The 16,990-nt window shown below is 42.0% G+C and overlaps 1 protein-coding gene across 2 annotated transcripts in view; it reads right to left on the bottom strand.

Annotated features, from left to right (window-relative positions):
• LOC101477967 (ERC protein 2) overlaps positions 1-16,990 on the bottom strand; it is a 165,591-nt gene that overhangs the window by 115,844 nt on the left and 32,757 nt on the right. For both annotated transcript variants that reach the window (XM_076878162.1, XM_076878163.1), the window contains exon 7: positions 8,881-9,048. In XM_076878162.1, the coding sequence (XP_076734277.1) occupies positions 8,881-9,048 (168 nt within the window). The remainder of the gene's footprint in view (positions 1-8,880; positions 9,049-16,990) is intronic.

The following is a 16,990-nucleotide window of genomic DNA, read 5'->3' as shown; positions in this document are numbered from 1 at the left end:
TTGCAGTATACGTAGTCTTCAACACGCTCAAACCTGTAACTGAAGCCACCTTGTGACTATCCACACAAAAAAGACACACTTGTTATCACTGTTTTGTTAACAAGGTTAGAAAAGGTAACTGTTTGACATGCTCAGTGATAATCAGATGCACACATCTGTTTGTCTGTTTAGCTATTTAACTACCCTAGCTCACCTGCAACCACGACAACAAAAGGACCAATTCAAACTTGGCTGTAAAATACACCTAATTCTAACCTCAACTATAAAAAACTCTTAAGCTAAAACAGCCTTTGTCTCAAAAGGTCTGTCCAAAAGGGACAACCAGTCAAAACGCCCTCACTTTCCAAAACTGTCTTCACTTCCAAGGTCAGCACAGCTATTCTTGTCAAGTTGCAGTGACATTTCACTGTGGACAGCCTCACCCAAACCCTAACCCCTTCATTAGGACCAGGCTTTGGCCCCCATGAGAACTACTGGTCTCCACAAGGTTGGTGGACGCGGAAAAAGCCTGTTAAGATGTAACAAAAACGCACACACCTACACACACACAATAAACACTGTGTCAATGCTGGACTAACATTTTCCTTCTATCAACATGCAGCATTTCCTCTTGCTATCCATATGCATCACACTCAACAGTACTAGTGTGTTGGGACGATGTATAAAATATTTGGGGGAGAAATGGCAAAGAGAGAAAGTGGAACACTGAAGGATGTTTTGGGAAATATCTATGTGGGTACAAAAGGTGTAACATGTAGGAGACATTACAACAAGAGACATTAAAATGAAAATCTTTCAACCAATGTGAAAGCTCATTAACGATAAAACATTCAAGACAGAAGAACAATTGCTCCAGAGAGACAGTGAGCTGAGAGCTGAGTGGGGGAGGAAAAAGAAGAAATGCATAAGGCCAGGGGACAACTGGATTTATCTTCATATCAATCTCTTTCTCTCTCTACTTTTCTTCACAATCAAAGGGCTAGCCATGTTGATGAAACCAGGCCAGAGCCAGTGATGACACCAGGCCAGAGCAAGTGCTGAAAGGGTCTGGCAGAGGATCCACTCAAACAGAGGTTGGTTCCCCTGAGAATGTCTGAGCGAGACCTGCTAAGCACTATAATAGCTATAAGAGGGGCCCTTGTGTACACGGCATCCTTCCATATAGACGCACAAACATTCACACATTGTGCTCGGTCTGCAGCACATGTAATCCAATCTCCCTGCCTGTGGTTGCTATAGGAGGCAACATGATAGGGGATACTATACTTCCATGCATACAGACAGCCTTTTTAAAAGCATGAATATGGATTGAGATGACCACAATGTTTGAACATGAATAACATATGTAAGCCAAAACCACACCACAACCGGCCATGCATATGTACCTCCCACAGCCCTACCCCCTCAGAGAAAGAGGAAGAAGAAAAAGAACCAAAAATGAAAAATAAATAAATAAATGCATCATTATGCATTGGTCATGGTCTCATAGACCAAGAGCTTGAACAGAGCTTCCACTGTTCTGCATGATACACAAGACCAAAATGCCCACACAACTTCTTTTTGTCATTCAAAGACCGTTTCCTCATTATTTTTAGTTAAATTAAGCCTCTTGCTATTAAAATCACCCCAGGGCTCAAACTATAGCAGTGACATCATGGTACCATGCAATAATTCATGGTGAACATCCATGTCGATGCCAGCAAGAGAAAATTCCTCTCACTCTCTTGAAACAGAGAACAAGGCAGTAATGGCACAAACTGCAATTTAAGCTAGTCTGTGTCGCAACGTCTGTGTAATCATTTTAAAAAAGGGGTAAAAACGCACCACATGTCAGAAACCCTTAAATATCAAATTCAAAAGGGCCTCACAGACATAAACATGACTTTACTGCATCTTTATGAAGCTGTTAATTAATACAAAAAATGAAACCAATAAATCTGTTGAGGAAAGCTAAATATGTCATTAATTAGTATGTTTAGATGAAAACTAAACCAGAAATTCCACAGAAAAGAAAAACTGCAAGAAAACAGTAATTATTCAAAAATCCAAGATAACACAGGAGTGGGCGGGGCAAAGCAAAGGACGCTAAACTGCAACGAAGAACATGCGAGTAAACGAGACTGATGCCGCAAACCTGTTGTCCTGTTTTCATTTACATTCGTTTTTTCAGCTTCCTCCCGTCCGTATCGTATTACACTCACATCCAACAGGCTGTTCTTGCTCTTAGATACAACGACACACACTGACCCACGCAGGAATCCAATATCATGCACCAGTTGACCTGTCATCAGCCTTTATCATTCTCACCAGCTCTCTGGGTGGCGGGTGCTGTTTGCAGTGAAGACAGAGAGCCTGTCGCGATAAAACAGATGCATCATCTGAACCCTCAAAGCTCTTTTCATCAGCGGGGGAACATATATGAGAGATTAATAGCTCTATGAAATCTGTTTAGTTGACTCACTGGAAGCTGAAAATTTTATGAAGAGGCTTGGCACTTTCCATAAGATTTAATCTAAACCTCATTACATCGTGGCAGTGCTTGTACACAGCACATGGTTTAGCTATTGAAATAATATTCTCAGGATGTTTTTTTCTTTTCCCCAACTGTGCGGTTTGTCATATCAAAATGTCCCTAGTGAGGGAAATGTAACCCCACGTTTTTTAGATAGAGTTATCTTTCACAGAAAAAAAGAAAAAACTTTATTCAACACTGAGAAGTCTTCAGACACAGCTGGGGGTGTGGGGGCTGGTGGCGAAATAACTTCAACAGGATAAGACTGGTAAGGAAACGAGCCACACTCCTGTCTTTCCTCTTGTACACAGATCTGTAAGTTATAGCCCAAGCCTGCTGGGAAACGGGAAATTTGGGAAACAAATCAGTACGAAATGGTCAGTTTACAGAGTGGTTACAGTGCGCACAAAGTTAGTCAAAGAAGTGCACGTTTCAAAGGAATCATATCTAGAGATCATGACTAGCCACTTAAAAATGTGACCCAGATAGCAATGACATTAAGATATCTTTTTAAAAATATTACCATAAAAGGATTAGTCACGTGACACGGCTGGTTCTCCCAAAGACCACATTTGCTCACATTCTTTGGGGTTATTTAGCCACACAAACACATACAGTCATATCTGTCAAGGCTTTCTGGCAACAGAACACACCAGTTTAAAAATCATGTAAATTACAGAAACACTGAAACTGAGTTCTTTCTTTGTCTTTCTTTTGTTTTTAATTAAATTCATTGAATTTGTATCTAATGTCAGCAATCAGTTTCAGAAAAAGTGCAACATTTACTCTTCTGTTGCATCACATCTTCTTCTTTTAACAACATCCTACAAAAGACTTTGGGTACAAGCCGTTTTAGAGTCTTCATCTACAAAAAGGTTTCACCTTCAAAGCACTAACAGCCATAATAGTGGTGCGGACGTTTTTCACACCATATGCACGAATACAACCCCATGCCATCACTCACACTGGCTCCCAGTTTTCAGTTCCCCATCTTAACTGAACTCAGGCCCGAGGAAGTGGGTGGCTGTTTCTGGATGTTACTTTGCACTTTTGTATCTTCATCATAAGCTAAAATAGTTGGAAAGTTAATATACAAGTCAGTGACCCAATAATTTCCCCCCTTCAGCGTAACTCCAACATATCACCTACACCGACCTGCAGCACAAAAGTACCTTGCACAGATCAGATCATTACAACACGTTGTGCTGGAAAACCTTTGCTGTAAACCCTGGCAAGAAAAGATTGTTGCAGACCATGATAATGAGCCCCCCCCCGTTATGCACACTGTTATGCACTATATCACTATTACATGCCATTACCTTTCTTCTTTAACTTGGTTGGCAGATACTGCATGCTCTTGGTCTGTGCTCACTGCTCTCACCAGCTTGCCAAGCGTTACTCTTGTGTCTTGTTTCCATCTCTCTGTGCTTTTCTCTCATGTCTCAACCAGCTGCAGCAGATGGACAGCACCTCCATGAGGCCGGTTCTACCAGAGGTCTCTTCCTGTTCTTTCTCTTGATGGCTGCCAAGTGCATGCTCATTGGGCTTTTCTCTCTAATACTGTAGGGATTTTACCTTAAATTTAAAACACCGTGAATATGACTGTTGTTGTGGCCTGCACTATATAAACTGAATTAAACTGAGTAAATAGCCGTTTGGTTGACCCTTCCCCAAACATACACCAAAGCCAAAAAAACTCAACCAAACAAGCAAATACAAAATAGCTTGACTGGATTAAACCGCAAACCTCTGGTAGAGACAACCAACAAATTCAGCCCCTTTATGCTTCTAAAAGAATTTCAATGACATGCTGTGCTTCAGAAGCAAAAAGTTGGCAAAAATGTCCTTGCCATTTCAGAAACCTCTTAAAAAGTAGGCAAACTATCACGTCTACCTGGAAAAAGAGACACGGAAGAAACCTTTGTGCAAAGAGGCGAAGATAAACAAGATGAAAGAGGAGCCGGAGATGAAAAAGCAAAGAAAGACCAGAAATTGAAAATCTGAAAGTGAACCCAAAGTCAAAGTGCACTCAACATTGAGCTCACAGTCTTATGAGACAAGGAATGTCTTCCAGCTGGCAAGGGAGGACACAGAAGAAGAAAGAAAAGCCTTTAGGAGAGGACTCAAGAGTGGTCTTTAGCAGGAAGACATTCAACATAAAAAGAAAGAAGATGGTCATGGCAAGAGCGGCCTACAAGAAAAGTCAGACTTTCAAATGATGAGGGAAGTTTTCCAGCTGGAGAAACTGGACATGAAAACAAAACCCCACTTTGAACAAAGAACCAAGGATGCACTTATGGAGGGCTTTGCATGGTGAAAACAATGAGATGATTGATGATATTAAGTCTTTTAAGATAGAAAAGGATGAGACAGCAATGTTGAGAAAGGCCTATTTCCAAGAGAAGAAAGACATTCAGAGCATTGCACAGGCTTTGCAGTTGGAGAAGCAAAGCACAGAAAAAGAAAGAAGAAGATAACCTATACTGAAGAAATTATGACTTTAAACTAAAGAAAGACAACGTGAAAATAACTACAACGCACAAAGAGGAAACCCAAAAAAAGGATGGCAGAGAGTAGAAAAGGAAGAGTTAGCTTTAAAAAGGAAGGGCTACTTAAAGACGGGTATCAAGAGTATGTGATGCTTTCCAGCTGAACAACTAGAAGGAATAGAAAGAACAGCCCGTGTTAGGAGCTTAAATTCAAGTGGACGAGGGGCTTTAAAACTGAAAGACAGAAAGGTGTTGGAGACAGAAAACAAACAATGACAACAATAACGGAAAAAGAACAATTTACTGGACTTATTTGTCACCACACACACAGGAACCACTTTGTCAACAACTGAGGTTTTCTTTGAGCCAAGGATGGAAATCCTCACAACCAAGACACTCACTGTGCTGTCAAACTGCTTTAGTGCTAAGCAGCCAAATGTGAGCTATTTAATTTCACAGAAAATCACCCATCCACCCACTCATCCACCCACTCATCCACCCATCCATCCATCCATCCACCCATCCACCCACCCATCCATCCATCCATCCATCCATCCACTCATCCACCCACCCATCCACCCACTCATCCACCCATCCATCCACTCATCCACCCACTCATCCACCCATCCATCCATCCATCCATCCACTCATCCACCCACCCATCCACCCACTCATCCACCCATCCATCCACTCATCCACCCACTCATCCACCCATCCATCCATCCATCCATCCACTCATCCACCCACCCACCCATCCATCCATCCATCCATCCATCCACTCATCCACCCACCCATCCACCCATCCACCCACTCATCCACCCATCCATCCACTCATCCACCCACTCATCCACCCATCCATCCACCCATCCACCCACTCATCCACCCATCCATCCACCCACCCATCCACCCATCCATCCACTCATCCACCCACCCATCCACCCATCCACCCACTCATCCACCCATCCATCCACTCATCCACCCACTCATCCACCCATCCATCCACTCATCCACCCACTCATCCACCCATCCATCCATCCATCCATCCACTCATCCACCCACCCACCCATCCATCCATCCATCCATCCATCCACTCATCCACCCACCCATCCACCCATCCACCCACTCATCCACCCATCCACCCACTCATCCACCCACTCATCCACCCATCCATCCATCCATCCACCCACCCATCCATCCATCCATCCATCCATCCACTCATCCACCCACCCATCCACCCATCCACCCACCCACCCACCCATCCATCCATCCATCCATCCATCCACTCATCCACCCACCCATCCATCCATCCATCCATCCACTCATCCACCCACCCATCCACCCATCCACCCACTCATCCACCCATCCATCCACTCATCCACCCACTCATCCACCCATCCATCCACCCATCCATCCACCCACTCATCCATCCATCCATCCATCCATCCATCCATCCATCCATCCATCCATCAAACTGGAATTTAAGGGGAGAGTATAGGGATTTTTGGAACAGGAACCTTCTTGCAGTGAAGCTATGCTATCAATTTTAAAATAAATTCACTGGAATTTGTACGTTTTTAATTGACACTGCAATACATTTATTAAACTATTTGTAGAATCAAAATGCTATTTTATGTGTATGTGAAAACAATGAGAAAGCCACAGTTTAAAATACCTGGCACACTTCATCATTCAAATCACTCTCAGTCACTTCGCACTTCAATTCATTCGTTAACACATATTTCAAAAATTTTCATCATATTCCTGCTGACTTTTTTAGGGTGTTGCAGAACTTCTGCCTTTTAAAGTTTACTATGGCATGATGAATGAGGAGCACGTCTGCAGCAATAATATTTGTAAAGGAGAAAAGGAAACACAAAGATATGGATAGAGAGGGAGGCTTTCTGCATATTTCAACAAACAAAAAAAACTTGGTGTTAAAACAGCCATCAACACAATGATACGAAGGAAAAGCAAAGCATTTGCAGTAAGCCCACGTTTGAGCGTGTACTGATGAAAACTGATGTCAAAGCACCACAGCAAACCATGAAACATCCCTAATTACAGGGCTTTTGACGTGTAGCCACTTTGCATTTAAATGGAACAGCTATAGTAAACGGGGCATTTTTAGAGAACAACTTCACACCCAACTGGAGTGTGCAACAGGGATGAGCTAAAAGCAAGCATATTGCTTTAAGTCAATGCTATAGGGAGGAGTACAGCACGTTATATGCGGTGCAGAAAGATCCTCAAACCTTGTGGTCACACAAACATAAAAGATTATGTATATTTTTAGAACAATCACATGCACGCATACACCCTGATGGCACTTTATTTGACCTTTTGTGCTCTTTTTCTTAAACTCAGCAAGTGGCAGAGAGGGAGAAGACAGAGAGAGACCTTTAATTTGAGGACATGAGAGGAAACAAGGAAGATGAGAGAAGACCTTTATGTGTATGTAATTGGTCTATAGAGGAACTGCCAGCATGCGCACCACAGGTGGCCGCCAGCCCGGTTTAAATAGCCATCCTCATTAAGTCCTCTGAGACATGCCGTGCAAACAGAAAGAGAGGGTCATGAGTGGCATCTGGGACCAAAAGTACGATGTTTCTTTAATTCATCATTCCCATTTACTGCATAGTGCAAGTTTACACACGGAGGTACTGTATACATGTTCAAAGACAGTGATGAAAACTCTGATTAGCCAACCTCCAGTCAGTCAACGATTCGCTCTCAGCGTTTAATCACAGACTTCATTTCTAATATGGCTGACTGAACTAGAAAAATATTCAGCTGATTTAAAGCAATAAAACTGCCAGTCATAATATCACTTCCTTTTTTTTCTTTAGTTACAAAAGTAAGCTGACTCACTGGACATTAGACTTTTTCTACAATTAAAAGCAGAGAGACTAGGCATTGAAAGGTTTCTGACAGTTCTTCTCTTTAGTATGACAAACCTTCTAAAGCTGACAAACAGCTGCTGACATTATGGCCAAATGGCAGCAGCCTCCTGTTGTTTGTTTCAATGTCCAACCCCCATAGCAATTTGGAAATGAACATCAACACAAACAGCTATGTGGAAAACAAGATTGTGGCCTGCACTGCGATGCTGCACAGCGATGTCCTGTATCTCACATATGACTGCGACACCAGCGCCAATTATACTTTTTCAATTCAATTCAAGGGTGCAGCCGTCTACTGCAACTGGTTGGGGAATAAAAAACACCGTGGAAGACAGCCACGTTAGAGCTAGCTTCTTCAATAGTGTTATAACACAATAATGTCAGCTCAGTTACTTGTTTCTCCTTTTCTGTTTCTTGTTTTTTGTCCAGATATAGAGTGAGAGTGGTAGATAAGTGGCACTGAGAGAACAAATATCACATTGTTTGGATTTTTCTCTGAAAACTCAGCCTGAGCTCTGTGCTGAGAATGTCCAGCAAGTTGTCTTTTTAAGTTACATTACAATCCACTCACACGTGGAGCTGTTGAATTATTATTATTATTGGTTTGAGAGTTTTAGAGTGTGTTTAGGCCCAACACTCATTCTCCTTTTGGCTCCATCAATTCCTGTGGGAGCACGTCTGTTTTTCTTTTTCTGTACAAAAATAATAAGATGCTTACTTTATCTGTCTCTAATTTATTGATGAGCACTTGGAACTCAGTGGATCAACATCAACACTATGCACTATTGTCACTCCAAGCTTTTAAAATATTCATTTTAGTATAAAAGGAATAATTAGAGAGTTTATAATACAATGTGCTGCATTTTTCTCTAAATAGAGTGAATTTAACTCACAACAGAAAGGTTTCATATGCATTTAAAGTCAGGCTACACTTTTTAAAATAATGCAGTGTGTTGCTGTAAAAGTTGGCTTTACGTACTTTTTTCTGCAAGACATTTATCTTCCTCTCCTTGACGTCCAGCATGTCCTTCATGTCTCTGATTTCTCCCGTTAGTGTGCTCTTTTCATCAGTCAAGTCCTGCAACTGTTTGGTCTTCTTGGTCAGGAACTGCTCCTTCTCCTCCAGACGCACTCGCAGAGCATCTACCTACAATTAACCAAGACAAGAAGTTAAGTGCAGATAGGCAGGTATAACAAAACTGTAAGGCCAGATCAATAGGGACACCGAAAGCAGCATCTGCACAACACAAACACTAACAGACAAGTAGCAGGAGAGAGAAAAGTGGACACAATCTTCAGACAGGGTGATAGAAACCAGTATGCACCATATCCAGAATTCATACACAGTCAGACAGACAGGCAACCATACAGGTTGAAAGTAATCTGTAAAAAATAGTTTTAAGGCAGACCGTTTGACGATGAGCGAGAGCTGAGTGACTGACAGGCGAATGTAGAGAAAAGAGGAAGCAAAAAAAGATTAAGAAATGTTACACCGTGATTTTTCCCAGTTCTCGGTCAGGTGGCCCACATGTTATTATTCAGCGCTAGAAATGACATTTCTCACATTTACTTGTTGACGTTTGGAAGTAGTAAAAGTTCAACTCTGACCTAATGTCCATGATTTGAACCACTGCGGACTGAAGCAAAGTGTGTGTGAAAGAGAAAGAGCCAGGAGCCTGTCCTGTCGTTTGTTATTGAGAGTGTTGTGTGATTGGGCCGGTGCTGCCATAGATCAGACCGCTCACACGCTTCACACTCACACATAGAAGTTCGACGTGTCTGGCTAAGTGTAGTGAGATGAGAGATAGCTGTGCACGTTCCAGCACTACTTATTGGACTTGACATACGCAACCGACTCCTTGTTTGTTCTTCTGCAATTTCACTTTATTCCCATGTATAATTTCAGGGGTGTTTCATTTGACTTCACGAGGACACACACACACATAGATGAAGGGAAGTAACATGAGGCTTGTTAACAGTCATTACTTGGACACAACGTGAGCAGTGTGAAAATAGTTAAAGCAAAAACTCTTTTGCTTTCAAACTTATCTCCCAGGTATTTCACAAGGCACTCACTGTGATTCATAAAGGGAGGACGGGCGTTGGAGCAACTGGAGGTAAGATTTAGTCAGTTAGTTAACTTCCCTTTAGGCAACAGTAACACCTAAATCATTATTCTGATGTATAATAATAGTGTTGCACAAACTGTGTGTATTAAATTAATGGCACACAAGGGTCTCTGATTAGAACTAGAACGACTGCTATTTTGTAATTGTGCAAATGCCGAGAGAAATTTAAAACCACAAGAATTCAAGACAAAACAAATAATATGAGAGCAATCAGAAGAAAAACGTCAATAGCAAAAAAGCAGATATACTAAAGGCACAATTGAAAAGTACAGCTGTGTTGGAGCACAGTTCCTCCCTGCAGATATGTTTATGTACCTGCATGTGTAAAATGAGAGTGCGCCATGCACTCCAGAGACACACAGAGGGGGCCTGTCACTGTGCCATTAGAAGCAGGCCAGGACCCCCAGGTGTAAGATGGCGAAGTATTTATCTCATATTGCTCCTCTGGCAGACAACCAAAGTCTAATACTGAGAACGGCTCTGTCCTCCCAAATTCACATTTACACACAAACGCGTGCACAATAGTGGTGTTATCACCAATCCTTTGCACGTACAGTATACATGCACATACTATGTGTGTGTGTGCATGTTTGCCACTGCATTTATGTGCGTGTGTGAGAGAGCGAGAGACCTCCTCCCCTCCATCTCCACCTGGCAAGGAGCAATTTAGCAAGAATGTAGCAAAGGGGCCTAACAGGAAATCCCTGCTGTCTCACCTGCACTGGCCCACTAAGCTGTGATAGTGCTACACAGACTAATACCCTCTTAAAGCACTCAGCGCTGCGAGACACAGTACATGGAAAAACAGGGAGAGAGTTGGATGATGAGATGCGGAGGGACAAATGAAAGGACAGATAACAGTAAGGGTGAAAGCAAGGGACGTAATAAATGAATGAAGGTGGATAGGGTCCGGCCTGTTGTGGGCACAGCATTTGGACTGAGCATGTTAACACCACCGGCATACTGCTGTTTCACTGGCTACCACTCCAACAGCAGGAAATACTGTATGGCTTTATCAGCTGGCACACATGCTGAGATGATAGACGGCTAACTGCACACAGTGATTAACCTCTCTCTTCTCCCTCAATTTCCGCTCCAATGTTCCTTTTCTTCTGCTGCCCTTCTTCCTTGTGTCATCTTTCAAAAACACCTCTCGCTCTCTCTCGCTCTCTTCCCCTGTGGCTACCACCTCTCTTTCAACACTCCATCCCTCCAACCATGCTGCACACTCTCCAGGAGATTTCCTATTGCCATTTAAAGGCAACGGTCCTGCAGCGAGACAGAGTGATGTGTCAGTGTGAGAAATCCCTGAAGTCTTCAAATCAGGTTGTCTTTGGTACAGACCCACATTTCCCCAAGCATAACATTGCAGGTTTGCGCCTTTCAGTGCAGATTTGAGGGAGATGACATGCAACACAGAACTCCTGCTGTCTCCAAGACAACCACGGTATTGATTCTACCTACACGAGCGGACACCAGGGACTATATCCTGTTTTGTAATCGTGACGTTTCTTTAGCAGAAAAGGAGAAAGGTCAGGGAGAGGAGTAGAAAAGCCGCTGCTGTCCAGTCTGGCTTCGTTCAAATCTAAAGGGAACACTGGAGACTGCCCTGAGAAGTTCTGCTGAGTTGATGAATTAAAAACACATCTATATCACCCCACCTTCCTCCAAAAAAACCCACTTAAACTTTCCAGTGCCTCACTCAGCACCCCATAATTTAAAAAAAATATCTTGATATGTTTTCAACATTCTGTGGTTGCAAAACTATTAATTCTTGGCAAACCCCGGATTTTGTTTAAATTAATTCATTCCCAAATTTGTAACTACTCTAACGTGCGCACACATATGCATATTCAACAAATCTCAAGGCACAAAACTGCATCTGTAATTAAATATGCAAACAGCACGCACAAACGCATAAACACACTCTGATTAAATTCCTCCTTCTTGCTTGCAATGACAGCCAAATGTAGGTTCTGGAAATTGGTTAGCGGAGTAAAACAGAGGCTTAAAGAAAACAGTTTCACTGTTTGTCCTCACCTCCCTTTTCCCTGCCTCACATTTCATCATAAAAGTTTTTTTGGCAGGCAAATCTGCAAAGGTATTGGGCCCATCGTCGGCTCTGGGCCGCAATAAACAACACAGGGACTATATGAGCAGACCACAGTCAAAACAGCAGAACCAGAGAGAGTGAAAACCTGTAAGACCACAGCCGAGGTCTGGGGACACACCGACACTTGCGCAGTAACGTTTGCACTCTCACTCACACACTTGGGAGTCCAATATTGCAAATAGAGTCTTAGGTTGATCAGAAAAACATCCGTCATGTTTTCCATTGTCCCAATCTCAGTCTTTAAAAATCTATGACCTTTACAGAAGCTCATATCCAAACCATCAGCTATATTCATTCGTGTGTGTGTGTGTGTGTGTCTTAAAACAAGTTTGAATGTCACTTGAACTGAAAACACACCATTAAAGCTCTTAAATCCCAAGGAAAGGGTCTGATGAAATGTATCTAATGCCTGAACTAAGATCTTCTTGGCCTGCTGTGGTGCACCACACACAGCTGTGTCAGCTATTCACTTCTCTGGCTGCATCTCTAGCCTTTATAAATACACCACACGGCACCCATTAGATTTAATTTATTCAAAGGCCTGTGCAGTGAAACTAATCATCTCAATTTATGGCCTAATTCAGGTTTGTCAAGCCACTGATGAGCCCAAGTCTGAATTTCATCACTAAAATATTGAAGACAATGCTAGACCACCAAAGTCTCGCATGCTACCTATTATCATCTCTTTGGTGAGATGTACTTTACGCAGCGAGACAAACCAACACATATGATGCAGAAGGAATGAGAATGAATGCAGACAGCTGGATTTAAGCAGCCTGTCGGTGTTTTCATGCTGACTAATATCTGCATTATTAAAGACTGCTGAGAGGTGAACAAAAAACCCATGAGGATATATAGAGAACAGTAACTCACACCGCTGGTATATAAGCACCAGGTTATATGTCTTTTATTTATACAGAGCGGCATCAAGTGATCCATAGTTTCATGTTGATGTAACTGAAGCCTTCAATAGATGTCGGGAGGTTACAAATACTGTAAGAGTAGCCGCCTGAAGACCAAAGGATGTTTTTTGTTTTAATTGTGCATGTTGACGTGCTCAGTGTGTGAGCGTGTGAATAGGGGGGCGTTGTCAGATGGAAGCATGAAGAACTTTACACAGAAAATGTAAACAAGCCTGGACTTCTAGACCCTACACTGTTTATTTACACACAGAAGGCACTTAAAGACCATTTTTATAGTGTTTGGTACTTTTTCCCATGTCCATACAGCTCAAACCGAGGACCACCGGAGTTCGTAGGACTCCTTTTTGGGGTATTTCCTTCTATAGAGGAGGAACTGCCTCAGCACAAGAGGAACTTTGCATGATGTGATGTATTGTGACTGGTCCTGACCAGCGTTATTGTAGTTTTACATCGTTATTTCATTTTAATTATGAAATTACATTTTGTTTTACTAGTGTGTATTCGCTCATTTCAGTTTCGCATATAAGACAAATTTATAGAGAACACAAAAACAACACTTTTGACTCACATCCTGTCTCAATAAATATATGCTGCAGTGCTTCCCTGTGCTTGTTTTGACAACTGATTTGACTAAATGATCAAAGACTAAAATGTAAGATATCTCCCACCCATCCGTCCATCAATACATCCATTTATATATTTTATAACACTTTTTCAGTTCACAGTCATGTGGAGCCTGTCCCAGCTGTCATAGAGCAGGGTAACACCCACCAGGTCAATATTTCACATATACTTTTTATTTTTTATTCTCAAGTACATAATATTGCTTCTGTTAGTTTCTTTAGGGTAACCAAAACATTTTTTACAACTAGTTTAAATTTTATTTTGGTTTTAGTTAACTGCAATAACTTTGTTTTGTACTTAAGTGTGGACTGAATATTTGATAAATGGTGTTACAAGTAGGGATCCTCCTTTTTCCAATTCCAACCCCTCGGCTGTGGTTCATCTGCCAATAACAAATACCCGTTTTAAATGAATAATCTGTATCCCTCACTGGCAGGAAGAGACAGGGGCTTGTTTTTTGTGTGTCTGGAAACTTTTGAATGAACAGAGTCAAACATGATTTTAAGAAACTAACAGAACCCAGTATGAGCTGACTTGCATTACCAGCTGCTTACTGCTTCCGAGTTCCTATAAGAAAAGAACAAATGCTGCGAGGCATGTGCTTCCCAGCACACCTCCCTAATGGGTACCTACACCCAAAAATGTTTGGTCAGAAAGCAGCTACATATGCCTACACAGATAAACAAGTGCATGCATGCAAACAGAAGTTTTCATCTCCACCTGAGCTGGTCATCCCAGACATAACAAGACTGAAGTTGATCTTTACGGAAACGTGGGAAATTCCCTGTCCTAGGGCAAAGGCTGTGTCATTCGAGGGGTGTCATGAAAGCTGAGTTAAGGCAACAGTCAGAGCTCTGATCCGGACTCGTATAATGGACAGATCACCTCAGGGCTGACTCGGGATAATAAGCGGATATAAACTGGCTCACAGCAGGGGCTGCAGGGTGGAGAGTGGGACACTGTCTCATTGAACACCATAACATCTGCTGATAAAACCATGGCAACACAGCTGTGTGCCTAAAGGCTACGAAGGGAACATGGAAAAGCACAGATGTAAAACAAGACCAAAAAAGACAAGGACACACACACACACACACTGACAAAAGGACCTTTGTCAGTGAATGTTTGCTACCAAAGCATGAAAGTCATTAATGTTCATATTGTAACAGTGGATGGTTTCATGACATTGAAAAATATAGGGTCACAGCACAAACTCTCATCGCACGCCGCTGCCTCAAACACTCTTTTGCCCTCCATCCATCATCATTACATCCTGCCAACAAAGACACACAAAACATACACAACACACGTGCGCATGTAGAGGAAGAGCTGCTGCAGGCGTTCCTCCTCATTAACACTTGCTGCTCCTCTGATTATTTTTCCTGATCATTTCCAGCACTGCATGCCAGTTCCTACATCCTGTTTCAAGGGAATCCATTTCCTGTCAAACACTAAGCAGTCACTCTGGCAAACATGTGGAAAATAAATGCTGGTCTGCAGTTCCTACAGTAGGTGCCTGAAATAAGCTTGATTTCTACTTGATCAACGAGTAAATATTAGCTGAGTGTCTCACACACAGTCACAGTCTTGAGTAAATACCAAACTTTGAACTAATAATGAAACCTGAATGCAAGTTAATTCAATGACAACTAAGTATGTTGTCATGGAGATGAAAAAATTGTTGTCAATAGCCTTTTAGCCAAAAATGATATTGTAAAATCAAAAGAATTATATCAAGTCTGTCAAACTCACTATGCCACAGTCAGGGGCAGCTGAAACATAACCACAGTTATTGCAACCATGTACAACAGACGTGCATTTCATCGCCTTTGAAGTCGTCTTATCAGTGACTTTGGTGTCTCAAGATAACCATAAAAAAATCACTAACACAGAGACAAACTGCTACCAGTCTGCTACCAGTCTGCAATTAACTGGAGTCAAGTTGGCAATTATGTTTGTGATGCTAAAGCAATTAACTGTGACTAGCAGAAACCTGTTGCCACCTACATACACAGAAATGTACATGAAACAGAAATTCATGTTTAGTACTTATATTCAGAGTCCAGGCAAAAGCTCCCAAATCTGAAATAGAAATCCATTAATTTTTTTGAAAATAGTACCAGTGTTCCTGCATGACGGGGTTTTAACAGCAAATTTATATATATAACCTCAAATAGACACGTCAGGGTTGGTACTTTGTCTTTGTTTGTAAGTTAGGCAGCAGTTATTTACAAAGCTTAGCCAGTCGTTCTGAGAGTGATGGCAGTCATTTAGAGAACTGCTGTCTGGCGACAGGCTGCCTCGTACCAGGTAACCTGCACTATGGAGCGTACAGTGACCACTATTCTATTTCATCTTTCATCTGTATACTATACCAGTTAAAACATATATAATTTCCTCAAAACTCTTAAAGAGTTTTGAGCAAAGTATAAACCCTAAAGTAAAAGTTGAATTTTGATCATTTAAATGTGCTGGAGGGGGATTAAAAAATGAAACAGACACACCTCCCCTATAAACAGGAGTAAGTAGAGGAGTGGAATATGTCATATTTCATCTAGTTTAATTGTTCTGTTCGGAGACTTTTGTGTTAACAAAGAGCCGACTTACTGTAAGCAAGAGTGAAAACTGCTTTCGGAGTGTATTATTGTGGCGTGGAGTGTTTGTGTAAGTATGTCTTTGTCTGTGTGTGTATTTGGGTATATGTGTGTATGAAACTGGAAGTTAAGTGGTCTTAGCAAAGCAGGGTGACCCTGAGGAAAGAGGAGGTCAGAACAAAAAGAAAGGGGCTTATTGTCTCTGGCTGTCTCTATCACCACCTCACGGCCTTCTGGTTAACCACCTGCTGACTGACTGTAGACCAAGCAAAGCCCACATTACTGTTTCTGTTTATGGGTGTGGATTTTTCTGTTAGGTTTCAAAATAGAAAACAAAAATATGCAGAAAGATTACAAACATTTCCCAAGGACCTTAATACGGAAAAAATGTCACACAAACGAAACCATTCGTGATGAAGCACGTGTCACGTATACTTGGACAGCAATGCTAATGCGTGTGCAGTCGTGCTGCGTGCACACACGTGTCCGTCCACTCATTAGGTCACATTTATCTCATTCGCTGTGTAAACCATTAAATATCTCATCCCCATTCTGACCGCTGTAACTCCACTTTATGGCTTTTCCACAAGGCCTCTGAAGAACTTGCGGGGGCTTTATTTTGGACCGTGCCATGTTTGTTCTGGGGGGCCCGATGCTGCTACTCACACTGAAACCCAAACCACACCGATCTACGAAGACGGGAGCA

Source organism: Maylandia zebra, linkage group LG20 (assembly GCF_041146795.1).
Source record: "Maylandia zebra isolate NMK-2024a linkage group LG20, Mzebra_GT3a, whole genome shotgun sequence".
NCBI lineage: Eukaryota > Metazoa > Chordata > Actinopteri > Cichliformes > Cichlidae > Maylandia > Maylandia zebra.
Note: the sequence above shows the minus strand (reverse complement) of the source record. Positions and strands in the feature narration are given on the sequence as shown.